The sequence below is a fragment of the Sceloporus occidentalis genome, unplaced genomic scaffold, assembly GCF_023333645.1.
Source record: "Sceloporus occidentalis isolate IW3139 unplaced genomic scaffold, rSceOcc1.0.p SCAF_7, whole genome shotgun sequence".
NCBI classification, from domain to species: domain Eukaryota; kingdom Metazoa; phylum Chordata; class Lepidosauria; order Squamata; family Phrynosomatidae; genus Sceloporus; species Sceloporus occidentalis.
Window position 1 is genome coordinate 80447917 of NW_028316987.1, and position 23424 is coordinate 80471340.

The 23424-nt window shown below is 38.6% G+C and overlaps 1 protein-coding gene across 2 annotated transcripts in view; it reads right to left on the reverse strand.

The window, feature by feature from the left end:
- Positions 1-23424, reverse strand: part of LOC149310016 (partitioning defective 3 homolog) — a 654223-nt gene that overhangs the window by 286010 nt on the left and 344789 nt on the right. For both annotated transcript variants that reach the window (XM_089533491.1, XM_089533492.1), the window contains exons 8-9: positions 14963-15088; positions 12128-12510 (exon numbers count right to left, since the gene is read on the reverse strand). In XM_089533491.1, coding sequence (XP_089389617.1) covers positions 12128-12510; positions 14963-15088 — 509 coding nt within the window. The remainder of the gene's footprint in view (positions 1-12127; positions 12511-14962; positions 15089-23424) is intronic.

Below are 23424 nucleotides of genomic sequence, written 5' to 3' on the forward strand. Positions count from 1 at the left end.
CATACAGCACTTGTCACTTGGTTAGTTATTGTGTGAAGCAGAGTCTTTCCATTGTGACTGCCTAGGAAACTCTCTTCACCACTGTATTGTAATTTTATTTTATAGGAGTCAACTGTGTGCGATATTATGATTCTTTGTGTTTTGCCTATTTTATGCTAATTACTGTAAAATTGATTCATGTGTGCCCTGTTGAGAAAAGGGCACACATACACTCAACTATATAAATAAGAAACTGATGAAAACGAAAGTGCTCGTGATAGGTTCTCCTGGCCCAGGGATGGCGGTATTTCCACCTGTCCTGAATGGGATCACGCTTCCTGTGAAGGACTCAGTACGCAGTCTGGGGGTGCTTCTTGATTCGTTGCTCCACCTTACTTCACAGGTGGATGTGACGGTCGGGAGCACCTGTTATCAGCTTCGGCTGATACGCCAGCTGCGTCCCTACCTGAGCCGGGGGGACCTTGAAACAGTAGTACATGCTCTGGTAACCTCTCGTTTGGATTTCTGCAATGCGCTCTACATGGGGCAACCCTTGTACCATACCCGGAAGCTGCAATTGGTGCAGAATATGGTGGCTAGACTGGTCACTAATACATCTAGGACTAGTCACATAACACCGGTCTTAAAAGACCTTCATTGGCTGCCCATTCGCTTCTGGGCGCAATACAAGGTGTTGGTTATTACCTATAAAGCCCTAAATGGCTTGGGCCCAGGGTACTTGGAGGACCGCCTCTCTCCATATAATCCACCCCGCACACTCAGATCAGCCGGGAAGCAAATGCTAAGAGTTCCAGAGGCTAGATTGGCTACCACCACCAGGAGGGCCTTTTCTATTTCAGCCCCCAAGCTCTGGAACTCACTCCCCGGCAAGCTCCACTCGGCCACCTCCTTAGACCAATTTAAGAAGGGGCTGAAAACACACTTTTTCGAGCAGGCATACCCCTGACTCCTGACTTCTGTATGCTCTCCCTCCCCTCCTGACAGCACTGCTGAGCTGGCATGAGATATGGTTTTGTTATTTGTATATGGGGGGATTTTTAATATATTCATGTTTTAATATTTATATTGTATGTTATATATGCTGTTAAACTGCTTTGATCAATGGAAAAGCGGTATATAAATAAAATTTTATTATTATTATTATTATTATTATTATTATTATTATGAACTGATCAATGCTGACAGTTCAGTGAGGAAAATGCTCTTGCTTACAGCATATCTATGACTTCAGAGCAGAGCTGAGCTTTCAAACTAATTGCTGTCCCTACTATATTTGCTCAATGTGTACAATGAGGGATGAGTGGAGTGGACAGTTTGTGTGTATAAATTTATAGCAGACATGACAGGCCCCTTGACTAGATACAAACATAACAAATATGAGAGGGAGTTCTAAAATATTTGTCTCTGTGCCAGTGCCGTTATTATAATGGTCAGTTCTGAGTTAAACAAGTTTATGGACAAGTACTTCCTACAATTTCTTTTGGGATTCAGATGACAATCAGTTTTGAAAAATGGGTGCTAACAAAGGGTCTCAAAGATTCTCCTCTTCTTCTCTTTAAAAACAACAACAACAAAACACTACTGGGTTAATGCTTGAAAAGAACTTTGAACACTCTTCAGCCATTAACTGGTTATTATCTCTTAGTATCTCCATGTGGGACAGGCTGGATTGTATCCAACTTCTTGTCTGCTTTTAACTTAAGAGCTTGTAAACAATAAAAAGGGACACATTTTTGCAATTAATGTTCTATGTGTCCAATTAATTTCATTCTTGCTGGGATCTATTAGTGAACAGAATCTTTGCTACTAGGACTGTGAAACTGCTGTATCAATTGCTTAATACTCTGCCTGCCCACTCCCCCCTCCCCCGGTATTTAGATCAAACCAACTATTAGATATGGACAGGCTATCGATCTTTTATTTTCTATTAGTCAAAGGTACCTACATAACACTGATAACAGTGAAAAGTGCCAGAAATGATCCAATGTGGCATGTCTGTAGAAAATTTTAAAAGGTTAAAGGATGACTAAGTGGGATATTTCCTCCTAACCCAAAACAAAGCATTCAGAAATTTAGCCTATTTGTAGTCTGATTTCAGATAACACTGGATGAAATAACTAATGCTGGCATAGCTCAGTGTGAACCAGAATGATGTAGCCATTTGAGTGCTGGACTAGGACTCTGTGAGATCAGGGTTTCATAGCCTTGCTTGGCCATGGAAACCCCTGGCTAAGTCACTTCCAGTTTTCTTATGATTTCCATTTTCGATGGTCAGACTTAGGCTTTTTAACAAGCTGGGATTTAACAAACAGGCTTATCTGCCCTATCTGTTCCTCTCTTTTTTGTTCTTTACCCATATTCAATATGCTGCAGACAGCTGCTGTTTACCTTGTTTGTTGTAGGCAAACACCCATGGTTCCCAGCATGAAATAAAGAGACCAGACACGTAAATTGGCTGTAAAAAAATGGGCCAAGACCTTAAACCTATTTAACCCAAGCTGTTAACTTTAAATTCTTGAGACATCAGCTGAGGGTGAAATCCTGATGCGGGTTGAGCTGAGGCCAGGTGTCTTCCCTCGACCACATTTTCAGCATTCCCATTGGGCAAAACACCAGACTCTGAGGGCAATCCAAACACTCAGATTGTATCCTCAGCCAGTCATAGGGAGGTTAACATGAGGCATGCTCTCCCAAACTCCCTTGAGTTTGTAAGAGAGGGCAAACCCCCATATCTTCCCCAAAGGCTATTTCCTGAGCAACCTCCATGTCCCTTGACATGTAAAGGCTGCCTTGAGCCAGATCCTTCACCTCAATGGGGTGCCTAGGTGTACACCGATCCTTCCTCCACCCCCATTAATGCCAGGGGAAAGCTATTTAGCATCCTGCCACAAGCCAATTACCAGGCCCTAGCAACAGTATGAGGTAGGCAAAAACTCCCGAGAAAGGGGCAGAAAATTCCTACCTGGCCCCAAAGTGATTGAGCAAGTCCATACTGTCCTAGGGCAGGATTCAACTTGCAAAAAAAGGAGGCCAAGAAAGGGGCAAGGCAGTTTAAATAGCTTTGATCCGCCCCCTTCTTTGGCAAGGCTGGGACTATGAGGCCCCATCTATTTTAAGCCTCTGGTCTCTATGCTGGGCAGCCTCAAAAATTATACCCATGCTTATAGTGGCAAGCCACTTGTTTGGGTGTACACAGTAGGATCATCTGAAGTAGATTCCTTGATCTTTCCCTTTTCAAGCTTTGTTTATTACACTGTTAAGTGAAGATACACTATTGGAACAGTGAAAGTCTGTGTTTCTCCAGCCTTCCTTCACCATTCTCCAAATGCTGATGCTTTTGTAACAACAACCAAAAAAGGAGCTTCACTGTCATAGGCTTTAACTGCCAAGGTATATCTCTAACAGTACTATAGTCTTCTTCCAGTACTCAAACATAAACACTAATATTTTCCTATGATGGCAGCACAGCACTGCAAAATCCACATCTAGGGTTCAAACACAATGTTCAAATACATTCAGTTGTTTGGAAGCAACAAAGAAAAATGCATTCAAAAACAGTGTGTAAGGAGCCTATGCCTCATATTTGTCCCCGATTATATCAGTGGTTGGTGTTAATATCACTTCCAATTGGGTCTAGATTTTTTTGCATTTGACCTGAAAAGTAAGCCAGCCCTCATCTAAATAGGTTTGTTCAGTGTTTTCTTCTGGGGTCATACTAGAACTGGCAATAAGACATTGTTGGAGAAGCACTGGTCATGGTAGCTGGGGCTGCTACTTAGTTAGAAATCCAATATTTGGATCAATATGTTCTCCATCCCTGTGCTATAGTGTGATGGAATACTATAGGTGTGACTGTTATAAATTGGGTATTATAATGATATATGTAGTTGGTGTTTACTAGGTTATACCAGTGGCCCATGACTACCAAAACATCTCTCTTTGGGAATGCTTCAATCAAAGCAATCCCTTCCAAGACATGAGGATGGTTCTCTTTCATGAATCATTCACACTAAAAATGAGAATGATATTTTGAGATTGTATTTATCAGGAGCCTCTAAGTAATACATTCTAGCTATGGGGACTGCACTTTATGTGCCAAGGTGGGCTTCATTAATGCAAATTTCCCTCTGCATTTCATAGGATATTTTCAATCATGCTCTCATTTGTGTACAGGTGAGTTTCCATATACAGTGGTCCCCCGGGTTACGAAATTAATTCATTCCGCTGCCCTTTTCGTAACCCGGAAGACTTTCGCAAGCCGAATTGCCATAGGCGCTAATGGGGAAAAGCCGCGATTTGGTGCGAAATAGCGCCGAAAAGCACCAAAAGTTTTTTCGTAACCCGAAAAAACTTTCGTAACGCGGAACAGTTTTTTTAAATAATTTTTTTTCGTAACCCAGGAATTTCGTAAGGCGGCGCATTCGTATCCCGGGGTACCACTGTACAAATTTCCCCCAACTTGTATGGGATAAAAGTTTCCTATAATCACTCGGTTTTTAGGGAGCATTTTACAGCCATTATGTTTATATTCTACTCTTCCATCAAGCAAGCTTTGAACTTTTTATAGAAAAAGTATACAATTGGGGGAGGGTGAGGGGTGTTGAGTAGAGGAATGGCACACAAAAATAGAGCAATGACAGTAATGAAAAGTTGATGATTACAGGCCCATTTGTGTCCCTGCTGTTTTTTGCCAATAAGGTGCTATTCTATTCTGGTTCAGTGAATTGTTCATCAAACTCAAATACTACAGTTTTGTGTGCTTCATTAGGAGCCCATTATACACAAAAAGAAACTAGTGGGAGAAGAGAGAACTTAAGCATTGCGATGTCATAGGGATCAAGACAAAGTTGCTCTGTTTTAATTACATCCTTTTTCAGAGTACTAAGATTATATGATTTTAAAGATTCTTTTATATTGGAGAGCCACACCTCTAGAATCATACATACAAAATTACAGTAATTGTGTGAGGAAATGACCAGTTGAAAACCTGAACTGGTCATTTGAGAATGAAATGGCTGCAGCTGCATGTCCAATCAACATAATTACACAAAGTATTTGGAATGTCTGTTTGCTGAAGTAACTGAAAGAATCCACCTTGCATGATCTCTAGCAAAGGACATGTCCTCTAGGCCTGCAAGTACACCATGACAAGTGGCCTCCTATTTTTTAACCAGCTGACTAAAAAATATGGATTAGCCATAGTATCGATAACTGCATTGCTATAGCCTATAGCTCCACTTTTTAACCATTCAGCCACTCCAATGCCAATGTGTAAAGGGTCACATGTGGACCTTGGAAAAGGCATCATTTTGGACTACAATTATCAGAATTCTTGGCCACATGATATCATATGCACTATGCAGAAAGAAGGATAAACAATTTTTCTTTCAATGAGAAATGGAAGACTACTTTCTAAAATTGGGCTGTCTGATTAGACTGTAAAGTAACTCTGTTGGCTGTTAGGGGACACTGGTACAGTACAAATATGTTATTGGACTTGTAACCATACTGAGGAGATGAGGAGCAAAACATGGTCACAATATATACAGTACCCTCTTCTTTTGTGCTGTGCCAGCAATCTCACTTGATTTAACTATGGTGCAGCACTGACCTCATTGTTACTGAACATGGCTGGTGTTAATAACCAACATAGAAATTGTATGGTAAAAAAAATAAAAGCCAGTGTAACATTGTGGGTTGAGTGGCATTGGACTATGACTTTGGAGACCAGGATTCAAATCCCTGCTAAACCATGGAAACCCTCTGGGTGGCCTTTAGCAAGTCATAAATTTTTAGAGGGAAGCAAAGGCAAACCCCTCAACAAAATCTTGCCAAGAAAACCCCATGATAGGTTTACATTAGGGTTGTCATAAATCAAAAACAACTTGATGGCACACAACAACAAGAACGTTTTGATTCAGATTTACCACTACACTGATGTTAAAGGTAGTACAGAAGACAGGCAAAGATTTCCCTAGGGAAGAGATGGGAACCTCAAAACCCATAGCTTTCTATTTCTCCTAACCATAGGATATATGGGACAGGATACCTGCAGTGGAATATTATTTGGATGGACAGCCAGCTAGTCTAGGGGAACAGCTGCTACTGTACAATATGGATCTATTAATACTACACATTCAGGAAATCTTCTGTTTGAAACCAGCTGCTGATATGCAGTGTGAGTTTGTATGAACCACAAAGACTGACAGAACTGCAAAACTTTAGCAATATTAGAACTTGAGCAATAACCCTTAAATCTGTATGCTAGACGTTCAAACCCCGACCTTTAACAAAAGATAAATAGATATCAATTTTCATTTAAGAAAAAGCCAACAAACATTCTGCATTGACAGAAGCATATTACTGACCTTCTCTTCTGACTTTATTAAACAGCTAATTCCTATGAAAGATCAGGGTATTTGAAAATGCCAAAATGGCAATAAATATTAAGAAATCATAACAGAAGCAAGCACAATTACTGTAGGACTACCCCACTTTGTCATGTTAGACGACATAGTTCGCAGAGCTTGCAAAAAGAACAGCTTTAATAAGGAAGATTTCTTTCTTCCTGTGTCTCTTCCTTTCATATCTGAACAGGGACAATTTGCACACTCTAAATCATTATTTTAAATAGACTGACTAAATAAGAGGAGAATTCCACAATGATGGCATATATATGTGTATATGCACTACACATGCCTACAAGGAAATTTTAATCTAATGATGGTAATTGGTGAAATAACTGCTGCCTGTTAGCACAGAAGAAAGCACGTTTGTTAGGTTTCTGTAAAGCTTGTCATGTTGTAATATCCTTCATTAAAAATAATCAAAGACAATCAACAGCTCCATTCTGCTCATATTTATAATAAACTACTTGGGGGTATACTTAAGTACTCTGCTTCATTTGTTGTGCCACATGCACATTCACAGCATAATCAAATGAGAACTGAGACAAAAAACATTTCTCGATCCATGGTGAACTTAAAAAAGGGGAAAAGCCACTGTTATAAAAAGGGATCCTGTCTACTTTCATCAGACAGACCATACCATCATGAATAATTAATTCCCAACAACAGGATTTATGAGTGAGGAGATACTCTGGAAAGGAAAGGTCAGGGAAACCTCTTTGCCTAGAATAGATCAACTATGCAAATTTTGAATTTCTGTCTGAAATGTCTTGGGTATTTTATGCAGAAAGACAATATTGGTGGCATCGCAGGAGATAACCATTCTCACAACTAGCTGGGATCAGTTAGTGGTGGTGAAATAAACTCTATATTTACACCTTTGTTGCAGTCCTTTAGAAAGTGTTTAAATAGCTGTTTTTGGTGGCATCCTCCTAAAAGGTTACTGAGCTGCGGAAAAGAAATTCATTTTGGATGTAACTTGTAGAGGATTTTAAAGTTCATATTTTAATTATTTGTATTTTTATTATTTGTATTTTAAAATGTGTTAGAGTTTTTATGAAATGACCTGAGAAAGATCACCCATACAGTACATAATTTGTAATGCTGTACATTGTACATAATGCTGTACATTGACATTTCCTAAGAAATAGTTCAGAAATGTCAACTGTCTCAGAACAAGGGAAGCAGACTTCCCAACTGAGAATCACGATATCTGTCACAGCAGCCTTGCAAGATTTTAACTCGTTTCCTGGATAATTTCCTGACTCTGGTGTTAACCTTCAAAGCATTTGTGGGCTTTAGATTTGGATACTCTATATTAATTGCCATTTTCTTTTGTCAGTTTTTTTTTATTAAAAAAAGAAATACTAAATTCCTAAAGCAGAAAGCAAAAACAAGCATAACAAAGTGAATTCAACTTTAAAGAATTTGATCTCTACAATCAAGACACGCAAAGTTCACATTTCAATAGAGCACTAGGCTCACTTAGAACTCATTCAATGAGATTACATTTGTTTAATTCCATTTTGGGCATTAGCTAATACTCCCAACCCTAATTAGACTTTCATAGTTCTAACTACGGTAATGTAAATATCCTGACATTCTCAATTTTAAGCATATTTGATGGTTTAAATCACATCTTTGATAATGGTATCTTCATAATGAATCTCATTTTTGTCTTACATATCCAGAAATAGCAAACACAAATACAAACTATTTAATTTAAAAAATAGTTTGACAATAAAAATAAGATAGTCCTGTATAATTATTAAAATGGGGACAATTCTATCTACCTATCTATTTTAAAAAGCAGCACTGGGAAGCTAGCCATAAACAACTCAAAAGATTGTTTTAAACACTGCTTCTTAAATTATATGATGTGCATGACTGGCAATTTCCCCTCCAGATCAATGTGGCAGAAACCTGTACCATATTTGTACTCACTGGCTAGGATTGTTTTTTTCCCTTCCTGGAAATTCTCCAGGGACCAGCAGATGATGGCTCATTGACCAACACCAGTGTATGGGCCACCACTTTGAGTAGCATTATTTTCAAATACCTTCAAAATGCTACAGGCATTACTGTGTGGTGTTGAGATTTGGGTGTGATCCTAGGTTCAAATCATCACTCAGACATGGCAGCTCACTGGGTGATCTCGGGCTAACCAAACATTTGTCTCTCTGTCTCTAACAAACCCAGCGCATTATTGTGAAGGTGAGACAATATTTGTTTCGACATTTGTAGCAAATATAGTATATAAATGTATATAAATACAGTGGACCCTTGTTATACTCTGGGGTTTGGTTCCAAGATCCCCTATGGATAACAAAATCTGTGGATGCTCAAGTCCCATTAAATATAATGACATAGCAAAATGGTGTCCTTTATTTTAAAAAATGGTAAAATCAAGGTTTGTTATTTGAAATTTATACTTTATTGAACATTTTCAAACTGTGGGTGCTTGAATCCATGTAAAAAAAAAACCCTATGTATAAGAAGGGCTGGCTGTACTTCTCACAGTAATAAAAAGAAGCCATGAAAAGAGGTGACAAGGGAACTGCTCTAGGAACCCATATGAATCTGCCAGAGCTTCAAAATCATCAGAGGAAGGCTTTCTCACTGTCTCACCACAATCACAGGCTTGCTTGGTGAGAACATGAGAGAGAGCCTTCTTGGTGGCAGCTACACCTTCTGGAATGCCCTTCCATGGGAGGCTAGGCTTGCCCCTTCCCTTTGGCCAGCAGGCAAAAACATTTTTATTTTGGCAAGCTTTTAATAGTTAGGCAGGGAAGTTTCTCATCTAGATGTATGTTTTATCTGTTTTTAATTCTTGTATGATTTTTAAATGATTTCATTGTGTTTTAATGTGCAAATTTTAAATTGTTTTAAAACCATTTTTGTAAACATTTCAAAAAAATGTGTTTCTGGATGCCACATTGGATCCCCCCTGGGAGAAAGGGGGCATCTAAACGAAATAAATAAATAAATGTGTTCCATAATTTGGGTGTTAACCTAAAAAGGTCTCATCCATGTTTCTGTTGCCTGCCCCACCACACCCCAATAATAATCCAAGTGTATTGGAAGCATATGTATGAAACAAAAGGGAAATTACCAATGTGTGTGGGGAAAGACCCAAGCAGTAAACAACGTTTGCTTGTTGTAGTTGCACACTGAAATGAGTAAAATAGTAAAGCTGTTTGAAAACTGTTGTGTTTCATAGGGTTAGTTCTAGTTATACCAATATAGTTGTTGCATTCTAAAATTGCTGTTGTTGTGTGTGTCTTCACATAATTTCCAAGTTATGGTGACCCTAAGCTGACTCTATCAGGGTTTTTTTGTTTTGTTTTGTTTTTGTTTGTTTGTTTTGGCAAGATTTCTGCAGAGAGGGCTTACCTTTGTCTTCCTCTGAGTGCCCGAGATCACCCAGCAGGCTTCTATGACCAAGTGAGAATTAGAACCCTATTCTCCAAAGTCATAGTCCAACAATCAGATGACTACACCACACTGGTATACAGTAAACCCTCCACTTTTGTGGGGTTTGATTATTTGCAGATTATTGTACAGTGTGCCCGTGTCATACATGGGTGCAATATACACAGCTTTCAGCATATGCTGAAAGCCACGCCAGAAGAAGCCTCGGCGCACCCCAGAAGGGATAATGGCGCACACTCCATGCCACTGGCATGGGCCCCATTATTTTTAATAGGGCTTGAGCATATGTGCCACTTTTAACAGGGACTTCAATAACATCGATACGAGTGGGAGGAAACCAAATTGGTGGGGTGGCTGGACCTGGTGGTGCATGGATCCCCTTGCTTGCTCATGCAAGTGGGAGGGGGGAGGCAATAGGAGAGAAACACAAGGAGGCAGAGAAAATATTCCCTTGCCCATTTCTGCAGGTGGGCTTGGGAAAGTGAATATTAAGATGGAGCACAAGGAGTAAAGGCATGCACATTCCCTCACTCACTTGTGCAGATAGACAAGGGAAAAGAGATGGGACAGGTGTCACCTTTTGTCTTCCTACCACCTCCATTCAATCTCCTCATTCACTCCCACCTGAGCAAGTGAATGAGCAAGAGAACCTGTGTGCGCAGCCAGGCCCAGCTACCTTGCCAGCTACCTAGGGAGGGGTAAAGATGTTTATGGTTTTTTAAACTTTCATGGGGGTCCTACATGCCTAAACCCTACGAAAGGTGAGGGTTCACTGTAATTGCCAAAGAATATTCTAAAGACAGCCCGGTGTAGGGTCCAATGCAGTAATCAAATATTTACCTGTGCCACAACCATTTGCACTCCCATTGTTTATCTCTGAGAAGTTATAAAATGTTGTTTAGTCCACTCCACAAGCAAAATTACTGACACAAATTATATGAATTTATTTCCTTATTTAAGAAAATCTGAAGCTTGTGCAATGTCTTAGTGATGGTTTTTTTATGCTTCCTCTTTATTTATTCCATAAAAGATGAAAACACTGGTAAATCACTCTAGTGTCTGACTTTATATTTGTAAGCACAACAATTCAATACTCAGCTAGTAATACTGTGTTTTCCCCCCAAGCATGTCATCTTAAGCTGATGGCCTTAAGTATTTTTGAAGGCGCATCAACAACAGAAGCAAACTGTCAACTCAACCTTATGTCATCCAAGTTTGTAGAGCTTAAAACTCAGTAACCAGAAACAAGCAATCTGGTAGTTCACATGAAGTTCACAGAAAACAGGGCACAATCAAAGATGGAAAATAACAACTTCAATCATGATTAAGCCACAGTAAGAGTCCCCTTAGACTTGTTCCATGTGGAAAAGTGTCTTGTTAATTTTTCATTTAAAAATTATCTGGCACTATACATAGAGCATAAGAAAAATGGTATTGTCTGCCAACAGCAACACAGAAGTGGAAATGAGATACAACTTCATCCTTCTTCATTACAATGAATAACGAGTTTTGTAAAACTCACTCATCAACAGTAACTTATTTTAATATATTCTGACAAAGGAGCATTGCACCATATACTGACATACTATTATATCTACACATAAAGATATGACTTATTACACAAAGAACATGTTACTTATACCTTTCCAATACAGTCCCTCTACCTGTTGTATCTGTTGGACTTTATTATATGAAAGCTTAGGCCATGACAATATGGTTAGTCCAACATTACTCTCTGTTGATTTTTCTACAACAGACACAGCTATTCCTCTAGAAATCCATCTATATGGAATTTATGAAGAACTCAGTTGAGAAATATTTGGTTAGAGATTGTTTGAAATGTCATGTGTGTGCCACTGAAAACACAGCAATGGAATTTCTGGCTTTTCCCCTTTGAATACTTGATGCCTGACATATCACAAACTGTATTTGAAAGCTTTCTAAAGTTTTAAAGAATCTTGCCAAGGAGCTAAAAGATGCTCATGTGAAAAAGAAAGCCCAGTCTCTGGCTTTGTTTTACCACTTTGATTACTCCTTTTGTGTTATTAATCAAACCACTGAAGTTGTTAAAAGATGTTTTGCTTTAGTAAAACAATGCATAGAAAAGAATCTGTTCTCAGGCAGTTTACCAAACTGTTCCATTACCATTCTGCCCTATGCTGTTATACTTGAAAGAGCAGCAATGGGAGATGCTTGTGGGTCAGGGCCTCTGTATTTTTCAATACAGATATATACCAGCCTCAAAAAATATCATTTGCACATGTTAAGCAGAGAAATCATCATCTTACCTTTCCTTAATTGTATATTAAGCCGCTTGCCAATCCGTTTGGTGTTATAGCCAGTGTTTGAAGTAGATGTAATCACTTTTTGTGGTGAAGGCGATGGCCCTAAAGGTGGTTTTCCTGACGAATTCACACTCTGAGGTAGTTGTGAGTAAGAGTCCAACTGATCTACTTGATTGTTCACTCGGGGTATTCTTTGCAACGTGTGAAGTCCAGTGTGGTTAATACTTTTATTATCAATATACTGGGAATCAGGGCTAAACCGACTGGAGTAATGAGTGTTCTTCTCACTTTGTGACAACTGCTCATACTGTTCCTTCTTTGCTGCTGGAACCACATGGAACCAAATAATAGGAGTACGCATGGCTTGACGGAACATATGCTGTGCTCTAGGTTTGAGAATGAATACAAAATTAGCAAATTAAGACTGACAGACTAGAAGACATTGCAAGCATAATTACTGATGTTAATTAGGCATCATGAAATGACAGACGTATTGTTGAAACTGAACTGCAAATTGAAAAGGCAGGTTTTCTTGGAATGATTTGTTAAGAAGTGCTTTTTCTTCTAAAGCATATTTCTATTAGGGCTGCATATTTGGAGGGTTTTCCCCCTGTACTTTTTAGTATATTTAAATTTATCCTTTTTTTAAAAAAATCACTAAGTTTTAAAGTTTTTAAAAAGATATTCTGTCAGATCCTGAAAATCTGCACCTTGCCAAAATTCTTCCAAATTCCTGAATATAAAATAAAACACAGAATATCTTTTTAAAATGATGTGTTGTCTTATAATGTATCAAATTTCATATTGCCATGCTCAATAATTATGCAATGCCTAGTTCATTTCTGAAATATGTAATTTCACTTCCAACATTTAAACTTTTCTTCATTGTAATAGTGATTTTATCTGATGTACTCCCGCCTCAATTCATGGGGAGAGGCGGGAAATATAAATAAAGATATTATTATTATTATTATTATTATTATTATTATTATTATTATTATTATTATTGCACTCTATGGGGCACTAACTGTTCTATGTAGGGTTGCATTTAAAAACTTTAATTTGCCCATAGAGCTACAGCCACATTGTTAACAAATGCTGGCTTCAGGAAGCACACAACTCCCTTGTTGTAAGAACTTCACAGGTGGCTGGCCAGTTCCTGGTAACTATTCAAATTGTTGGTGATGAAACAGAAAATTTTATATGGCTCAGGCTCATGTTAAGTGGAGGACCATTCTCTTTCATACAAATTTTTCTACATTTTGAAGTCTTCTGGAAGCCCCTTCCCTCTCTCCTCCATCTTCTCAAGCTTGCTTTGTGGGAACAAAAGAGAGGGCCTGCTCAGTGGCTGCCCCAGACTATGGAACTCTCTTCCTGGAGAGGACAGGAATGCTCCCCTTCTACTGGCTTTTTTTTTTTTTTGGGGGGGGGGGGCATATAATGAATTTTCCTGGTTTACATTTTATTTTAAAAATAATTTTATATTTATATTTTTTATACATTTTTATCTGTATTGTTTTAATAAGTTGTAAGGTGTTTCTGTCCCATTATTGGGAGGGAGAATATGAAATAAATAATGCCAGGTTCCAGTTTGGATTTAATGCTATGCTAGAAATGGTTTAGTATTATACAAGATGTTCATATGGTCATTTGTGGTTCTATGAACTGACTGACGTCTTTCCCATTTCATATAGTGTTGGGGAGGTCACTGGCTGTCCCCATTAGTAGAGTTTGGAGAACCCTTTCAGTACACAGCAGGTGTGTGTATACATGTTCCACCACATTCAAGGAAGTTTTGGATTGAAATCACTTGCAATAGTTTCAGAAATATTTTAATTTACATTGATTACACATAACACCAAAACAACAACAACAAAAGATTCCAGCATTATTTTTCTGGCCAAAGCCTATGAGCTACAAATACTAAAATTCTGCCAAGAATGTTATGATTTTTACCTTTACATTCATTTTCATCAACACAATGAATGGTGTACTATTTAAGTGGCGGGGGGGGGGGATGAGGGCATTGCCACTCCAAATAACAATTCTGCCCCCAAAGTGAAACATTCCTTGAGTCCCCAAATTCCTAGCATTGCAGGTGAAACAGTAATAATCATAAATGCCTAACTTTATGCTTTCTATTTGTGCATTCCCTTGGTAATGTTGCCTGCGCCTTTTCTTTTGCTGTCCAAACTTTATTTCCCAATGCTCAATTCAAGTTTTTAAAGTGACTTTGGCTAGAAATAGGGGCACTGCAGGAAAATTTTAAGGACAAGAGCAGAATTCTGATTTGGATGGACAATGCCTTCATTTTGCCCCTCTCCCCGTAGCTATCACCTTGATATGAGATTTATAAAAAAAAAACCTTGCTTCTGTTAAAACCTTGATATGCAAATATTTAAAACCTTACTAACATTTGCAGGGAAGCTTCAGCATCTGTATGCATGGGTGTATTTCTTATGACAAATTAGATATTTTTGTTTGCAAAATAATAAACATGATAGATGTGAGCACTGCTTCAGTTCTCTATCTATAAACAAGCCAAATCACTCAAGATAATTGGGGGGGGGGGGGGGGTGTTTTGAAGAAATGGTCCTATAACCATTAGATAACAAGGCCTAAATTATCAGAAAAAAGATATGTAATGGCAGTCATTATCTTGTAGTTTTGTAGACTGAGTAATTAAAGAAACACTCTAATGATCTACAAACACATTCCTCTTTACAGAAAGAACTTACTTAGGCAATTTGTTCTAAAACATTTTATTCCTCCCCAAATTACTTCCATGTGCGATAGTTAAAGGTTAAGAAGAGCAATAAACTGTAAGCATGCACTTACTGTTCAAATCTTCGATTGCGAAGGTCCCCATCATTTATTCTGACAATACAGTCATTTTCATGAAAGAGGTGTTCTTGTTCAGCTTTCCCACCTTTCTCCAACCGCTTTACTAATAAACCTAAAGTTCTGGAACATAAAATGTTATAGATTTTTACCATACATGCAATAATTATAAGGATGCATAGATTTGTTTCGAAGAAAAATTAACGTATCTAAACATAAAAGTGTTGTCATTATCTTATTTGCCCCCTTCTGTTCCCCCATCTCCAGCATAATGAAAAGCTTAAAGATAAGACTCACATGATATGCTATTGCTGAACTAAGTCTAAGTCACTTGCACTTCTTTCTCATGGGAAACAATAGGCCTTTAATTCATGGCAACTTTTCCCATCAATTTTAACATGGGCCAAAGTACAATTAATGTGCAGTGCAGTCCTATACATGTCTGTTCAAAAGAAAGAATCAAAGAGTTTTCTGAGTCTTATTCCTCACTATCAGTATCTGCATTGGGACTCCTAGGTTAATTTGAATCCACACTATTTTCTTGTAAAAGTATTATATAAGTATTGCTATAGTGGACTGGGATTTACATGTGAACCATGACCCTCACTCCAGACAGTCTACAACAGCGGCACTGAAATAACCTGTTTGCTATCTGTTATCTTTGCTTACAAATGAGAGTGGGAGAAGGAGGTAGTGACAGAGATAAAAAGAATGGCACCTGAAGAGGGATGGAAGGATAAACAATGAACATTTTGCCCCATGTTGAAGCTGGGGGATGCAGTACAAATTCTATTACTCTGGAAGAAACGTTCCTTCTCCATTCTAAAAACTAGCAGCTGGAATCCTGTTCAGGAGTTACAAATGCCTAACATACACATCTGTGAATCTCATGAAAACCAAACTGTTACAAATGTGAGACTCTATGTGTAACCTTATTTATGCCCTAGTTTATGGGACATGTAGGGACATTCCCCAAACCCCATTTACCAGGAAGCAGACTCTGCAATCAATGGGGGTCAATCCCCCTGTTGCCCAAGAAGCAACTTACTGACTTTCCCAACCTCTCAAATGTGTGTGATCTCCAATGTGAGGCCGAAATTCCACAGGAATGCCTTTTCTGCCTGTCACAAAGAAAACATCACTCATAGGGTGGGGGGGGGGGGGGGCACCAGTGAATTGTTTCTTGAGTGACAGGAGAAGTGGGGATGGAGGGGTCAGAGTCATAGTATAGTAATGTAACTATGATGGTTATACATTCCCAACTCCTCAACAATATTCTGGCCAACCTACTTCTGCACTATTGTTTTGCTTTGTTCTTTTAAGAAGTGTCCATTTAGGTTAGTAGTATATATGCATACTCAGTTTAAGTTGATTGTGTTAAGTCGAAGGCTTTCATGGCCAGCATCCATAGTTTTTCATGGGGCTTTCAGGCTATATGGCCATGTTCTAGAAGAGTTTTTTCCTGATGTTTCGCCAGCATCTGTGGCTCGCATCTTCAGAGAATACTTGCCTGGAAAGCAGTTGGGTATATATATTGTGTGACCTGGAAAGGCAGGAGTGATTTACGTGTGTATTGTTCTGTTGCTAATGGCTGGCCTCAAGGTGGGAGGGTCTGCAAAAGAGGATTAGTGTCTGTTTGCTTCGTGCTGGGAAACCCCTGACCCTGGGAGATTTCTCATTTGCATTTGTTGAGTCTTCTTCTTGCTATTTTTCAGAACTGGTAGCCAGACCTAGTTTACTTTAAGGGTTTCCTCTTTCCTGTTGCAATTGTCCAGGTGTTTGTGGATTCCAATGGCTTCCCTGTGCGTCCTGATATGGTAGTGGTTGGCACGGTCCAGAATTTCAGTGTTTTCAAACAGTATGGTTTGTAACATGTTCTGCTACTGCTGATTTTTCTGGCTGATTGATTGTGTTAATTTCCACCTTATTTAAATCAAGATTCAATTTTGACTAGACTCTCACACCAGCACACATAAGTAGTGGCCAAGTCACACTTTGGCATATCCAATGTAATGTTGCTGGCATTTACACTGTCACTGCTGATTACAATCATTTTCATATGGCTGGGTGGCAGTTTTGGGTTGTTCATATCTTCAAAGCAAAGGCATATATTAACTGAAGCAATTTTAGACATCAATAAAACATGAGCTGATTATTTCCAGTTTTATCACTGATTATAATTTAAATGTAGAATGAGAACGTTAACATATGTGACTAAGTTTTTCATTTACACAATTAGGCTAACAAACCTTGTGAATAGATTTGCCAGCATTAATATATGAACACTTAGGCTGCACATACAAAAAGATGCACAAAACTACAGCCTCAAAGCATGTTTACACTTTCCAATTTTATTTCTATCAATCAAGCCTAGTCTTCTGGCTGTCAAAATTACACAAGAGTAAAGCAGCATACAACTATTACTTCAATAAGGTCATAAATTTCCAGACACTTTCCAACTATGAAGCCTGGCTGATTCCAGTAGTTTCTCACACCTTCCTATCCACCCACCTCTCTCTCTCTCTCTCTCTCTCTCTCTCTATATATATATATATATATATATATATACACATGTGTGTGTGTAAAAGCCTATGTTTGCAAGTCATCCCCCGTCTCCAAAGAAGTTTTGAAATATTAATAGGCAAATGCTTTAAAGCAGCTAAATGCATTTTCAAGAAACAGGACACATACACATGAACCAGCATTCTGAGCTTGCACACCAAGAGATCTAGAGATAGACAGGTTTGGAAGAACTGTGATGAACTAGTTTTGCAGTGAAGAACAGCAAGTAACAAGAGTAGGATGAGTTGAGTTCAATCACTAGGATGTATCTGAAACAGACAAGTGATGTCAAGGATGGGTGATCTCATTAACTAGGGAATCCAACAGAGATCAAAAGAAAGAGAGAGATGAAGAGATAGGAATAGGCAATGGGCATTGGAATGATGCAAGAAGAAAATTTAAAACACTGATGAGAAGCTGCTGAGGAGCTAGTGGGCAAAGCAACTCAATATTCAAAGTGCTATGGATGGACTTATAGAGGAGCTCTAGCTATGTGACAAGAGTATGTGATTTGCATGCCAGTTCAACTCCTGACATTCTTACATAAAGCAGCTGGGTATTGTAAAATACCTCTTTCCAGAAAGGCTGGTAAGATGCCCTCAGAGAATGCAACATTAGAATAGATAGACAAACAGTCTGACCTAGTACAGAGTGGCTTCCTTATATTCAGCAAGAATAAGGAGGAATTATCATGGACCCAGGGATGCAGCCAAGGCGGGGGGAGGGGGTTCTTAGGGTCCAGACCCCCCCCCTTCCATTAGAAAAATGAATGGTGTGTGCTGCTGCGCCGAAACGACCAAGCCCCATTATAATGGTGGCACTTAGTCTGGACCCCCCCCCCCCCTTCCTAAAATCCTGGCTACGTCCCTGATGGACCCTGAGGATTATAGTGCCATTATCTGGCTCCCTGATAGGCTAACACTGAATTCAAAGTGAAAGAATGGAACCAGCAGCAGACCTTCAGAGGCAAGTTAAATGAGAAGAATTTATGTTAACTCTAGCAAAACATTGCTTATGGTGTGTTGTGTGTGTGTGCATGTGCCTTCAAGTCACCTGTCAACATATGATAACCTCATGAATTTGATAGCATTTTCTTAGGTAAGGAACAGTTAGAGGTAGTTTTGTCAGAGCTATGGTGCTATAGTTTGGAGGAGTGCAATAGAATACATCACCAAACTATAAATCTTAGGGTTGAATTTTGATGCAGCGGTGTCACACTGCTTTAACTATATAGTAAAAATACACTGGATTTTTTTTTGGGGGGGGGGGGATTGAGAAAACAGGTAACAATGTTGGCCCTGTTAGTTACTGAACTAAATCATGCAATCCTCTTTAAAACTGTATGAGTTTCACCCATGACAAGGGCATGTGTACTTTACAATATTACAGAATTTGTTCTGACTTTGTTCTCTCCACTTTCCTATGAACATCTTCAGAACACAAACAAGGAAAGTTATCATCACTATCAGCTCATAACTTTTATTGACAATGTTGGCTCTGCAACAGGTAGTACAAAACAAATATGAATTGCTAGAAATGTAAAGGTATTATCAGAGGCTTTCACACAGATTACAATGAAGGGAGACTAATAGCTTTATGAATCTGTTGAATCTGAATTGATTCAATTTAATATCTATCTATTTATCTAAGTTTAGGTTCCATTCTCAATATGCATATTGCATTTGAACAGAATAAATGCCATCACAACCTACCACACTTGTCAAAACAGAGACATCTATCAGCACAAGGCTCTCTTTGTTGGTGATTTATTTCACTGTACTTTTTAGACAGTTCACCCTTTATCGAGAACTTCAAATAAAATCCATTTATATAGAAATAGGATTTGGGGAAAGTGCTCAGAAACTGATATAATTGATAGCATGAAACAAACCATTCCTTGAACGTTCTTTCCTTTAGTGGGTAAAAAGACAGAACATTTTTGTTGGAAGATAACTGTGCTGGTAAAACTTTACAATGAGTCTCTGGCTGCTACCTATATATTTAAACAAAAACCAAACAGTGGAAGGTTGTCCTCTCTTGAGCATTGCATAATGCTGGATCGTCCCATTCAGGACTATCATGACGGGGTATTCATTCAATAGACAAAGCATCAAAGTGCAATACGGGGAACCCACCTGAGGTTGGCCTTCAGCCCTGTGATAATTATATCTCTTCAGCTGTGCTTGTTTATGCCCACACAGCTCCAGATTGGTCATACAAAACAGTATTTGTGAATACCAGATGCTGCATTTGAACTGAGCTCTCCTACAATAATTTAACTTGTGGGTTTTGTTTAATGAGAGTAATTGCAGTTTTGACATGCAGATTATTTCTTTTTATTATACATTGTTACTGCATGACAGGATTAATAAGACTTCAACTTGTTTAAGGGCTTATGTAGTCAGGTTTGAAATGAGGTGTGTTGTATATGTAGCAAGATGTGTTCTGCATTATTACTGGAAGATTCAGAATATAACTTCCTTTAAAATGGAAAGCAATAGTCATCATTATGCCTAAATAAAATTAACATACTAATTATTAAATGTCGAGCTATCTGGGAGAAGAGATGATGAAATATTAACAGCCTGTCACAAATGTAATTTTTCAAACCATTAGTCTATCACAGAAATTAAGAATTAGAACTGACCTTTTGCCCCAGGATGTGAACAAGCTTGGGAAATAGCTAAATTTTTTAAACTGTTTAAATTAATTAAAAAAAAAACCTTCATTCATTAAATCCATTAATATTATCATCCTAATTAAGGAAAAGCCCAGCACCTCCATCTAGTTTTAAAAGTAAACAAAGTTTCAGTTTAGTTCATTATATTAGCACAGTTTTTGACTGGATCATAACAATTAGTCTCTGCGCAGCAACCGCACATTCTACTACTTTAATATGTATGGATGGCGCCATCGTTATGATTATCCTTAATATGAAACATTATGAGGTCTAGCACCTTTGATGAAAATCCCCCCTTCCGCAGAATTCTAGCCAAAAATATGGGGTTCCTCTGTATGGTAGGTAGGCAGGCCCATCTCAAAATCTTATCTCTTCCTTCATCACAAAAATGAGCAATAATTCCAATAAATACAATTATAACTCTGTATTTTCTACCAATCTTAGCATGTAAAAGTAAACCTTGTCCATGCCCAACATAAAACAAACTAATGAGTAACAGCAAAAATGAACAAAACACTCAAGAATGAGCACCGGATCTGAATAAAGTATTGCTAAGTCCTAAATGGTTCAGGCCTGTTAAAAACTCAATATCTCTAAGCCATTTATAGTTATGAGAACGTGATCTCTTACATAGCTTTCATAGCAGACATAGTGCAAGGTGGGGGGAAACAGCTAGGCCTGAAAACAAGGGGGTAAAGTGACACTAAGATGAAAATGGAAGAGCAATTTCTAAAAGATTTATGAGCTTTGGATTTTGAAAGCTCCTCTCCTGCATGCTGGATATAAAAATAAAACCATGACAAGAAGGGAAGCAAGATGGAAGAGTAAAATCCATAACAATTTTTTGGTATGGGAATTCTTAGCCTGACAGTGACTCTTCTCACCCGAATTAATAAAGTCATTTGTACACTGAGATCAGTTGAAATAAGCTTGGGAGCTGCAACTGAATTTCAAGGCTAGCCCCCATTGCAACTTTACTTTACACAGAGGTTGTCTGATTATGCTTCTCAAGTCTATTTGCATGAGTCAAGACATCAGCCTCCACAGCTCTCAATTTATGATCTTACCCTGTGATTAGAAATCTTCTGTGTGCCATTTCAGAATCTCAAAGAGCCACTCGATTATGCTACAACCGAAATCCCCTAACGAGCCATCCATAAGTCTATGCTGTGTCAGTCTGTCAAAATGCAATTCCTAATATGTCAGGATAATTAATGATTCCACGACAACTTTCCTAAGAACACAGAGCTTCTCAGATTTGCTCCCCCCACCTTCCCCTGACAGTTTATGATAATATATCCTGCCATAAGCTAAGCTCTACAGTTCCATTCATATCTCCCAATGTATTTCTATGTATTATAAAAGCTTGTATTTTATAAAGCATTTGAAGACTGAAACAAACCAGAAACCCCAACTGTACTCGTTGTGAACGCAAATGTGCATGTATGCTCACTGAGAAAGAAATGATATGTTTCTTTACAAAATATCCATCCACACATGTGTAGAACATTTCCTGCTTTCTCTGAAACAGACTGGAGTACCTGAACATCTTGAAATCTGGACCCTTGCCAAAAGCTGCAAGACTGGTCACCACTACTCTGCTAATGGAAATGACCAAAACAGTTGTATATATGTACTTCTATGAACAGCCATCAAGAAAGGCACTCTAGCGCTTTGCACACTGTTTTGCTCTTATACAGCTCAGCTCTTTTCATCTGTAAAAGCTAAGGGTTATTCTAAGCCTGGTTCACCTATCAAGTTCTGACAGAGTCTGCAAAACTTACCAGGAGTTTGTACTTGGATCTGTGCAAATATTATAAACTCCTCTTTACTCATGCAGTGCGGCCTCTTTGTATGTGCTTCCTCTTCTTCCTCTTTCACTTTCTCTCCCAATGAAACTGTTTCTTGATATCAGACTATACAGAGTTAAGTTCTGCATATCTTGGCTCTGCACATCATTTGCTAGTCCAACTGCGGCAGTTCTTTTGAATCAGTGAAACTTACACAAATGTTGTCTTGCTATTGAGGAATTAATTCAGTAAGCCTGCTCTATTTGGGTCAAGGGATTGACCAATGCACCTACCAGTAGGCCAATATTTCTGTGGCAGTTATCACAGAAGGCCTTATTCTTCTCTAGTAAACTAAACATACACTGCAATCATTCCTCCCTACTTTCATTCATCTTTAACTCTTCCAACAGATAGACTAGCATGTACAGGAAGGCAAATACTGTACACACCTATTAGTTTGCCTTGGAAGCCTCTTTATAAAATGTTTCTTCATTATGGTAGCCTATTGAGATGGTAGCTATCAGCCTTTGGGCTGACTACTGTGTCACCATCATGGCATGCACACATTTTGGTAGTCTCAATGTAGGGCTGAAACATTTGAATTGGTCGTCAGAGGCAAACCCAAGTAGTCTCCCCTTGGTACATGTACAAATACCCAATACACAAATTCTTTCTTTCACGATACTATTCTTTCACGATACTATTCATCCCTTCCCATTCTCCTACTATCTTAGCTTCTAAAAGTAAGCCTTCTCCATTCCCATCTTCATAGCTTGTTACAGACAGGCATTAGGCTTTAAGGCATCTCCCTTGACATGCAGCTTGCATTCTTAAAAGACTCACTCATAGCCATCACCTATAGTTGAAAATGGAATAAGAGTAAAGCATAATCAAACTGAAAGGGCAGAGACCACTACAAACCTGCAGTCTACATCAAGGCTTTGGGAGCAGAAGGGCTGAATTCTTCCTCTGAAAGCTCAGCTGACTTGACTCTTTCTAGGTCACTTAACATGACCCATGCCTGCTCACACCCTTCTTGGAACTGGGAGAGGGATACCAATCTCTTTTAGTGTAGGAGGGCATAATTGGATTTACAAAAGAATGAGAATTATTAGTTCAACTATCAGTAGTTGGAGACAATTGCCCTTGGAAACCCCTCTGGTGAAAATCATCTTCCATTTACACCCAATAAGGCTATTCTTAGGGGTTATTACAGGCAGTGTCAGATTCTCAGGAGCTGCATTTTCTTCATTTTGTGTGCTGCGGTGAAATCATTAGAAAGCAGGCTAACTGACATTACACACAAATCTGAGAACTGATTTTTTTTTTTAAATCGTTCACAAGTAATACTGCCAGACCATTGCCACACAAGCTGCTGTGTTGCTATTTAGGTTTTATCTAGATAAATTTCACCCTTTAGGAAATTA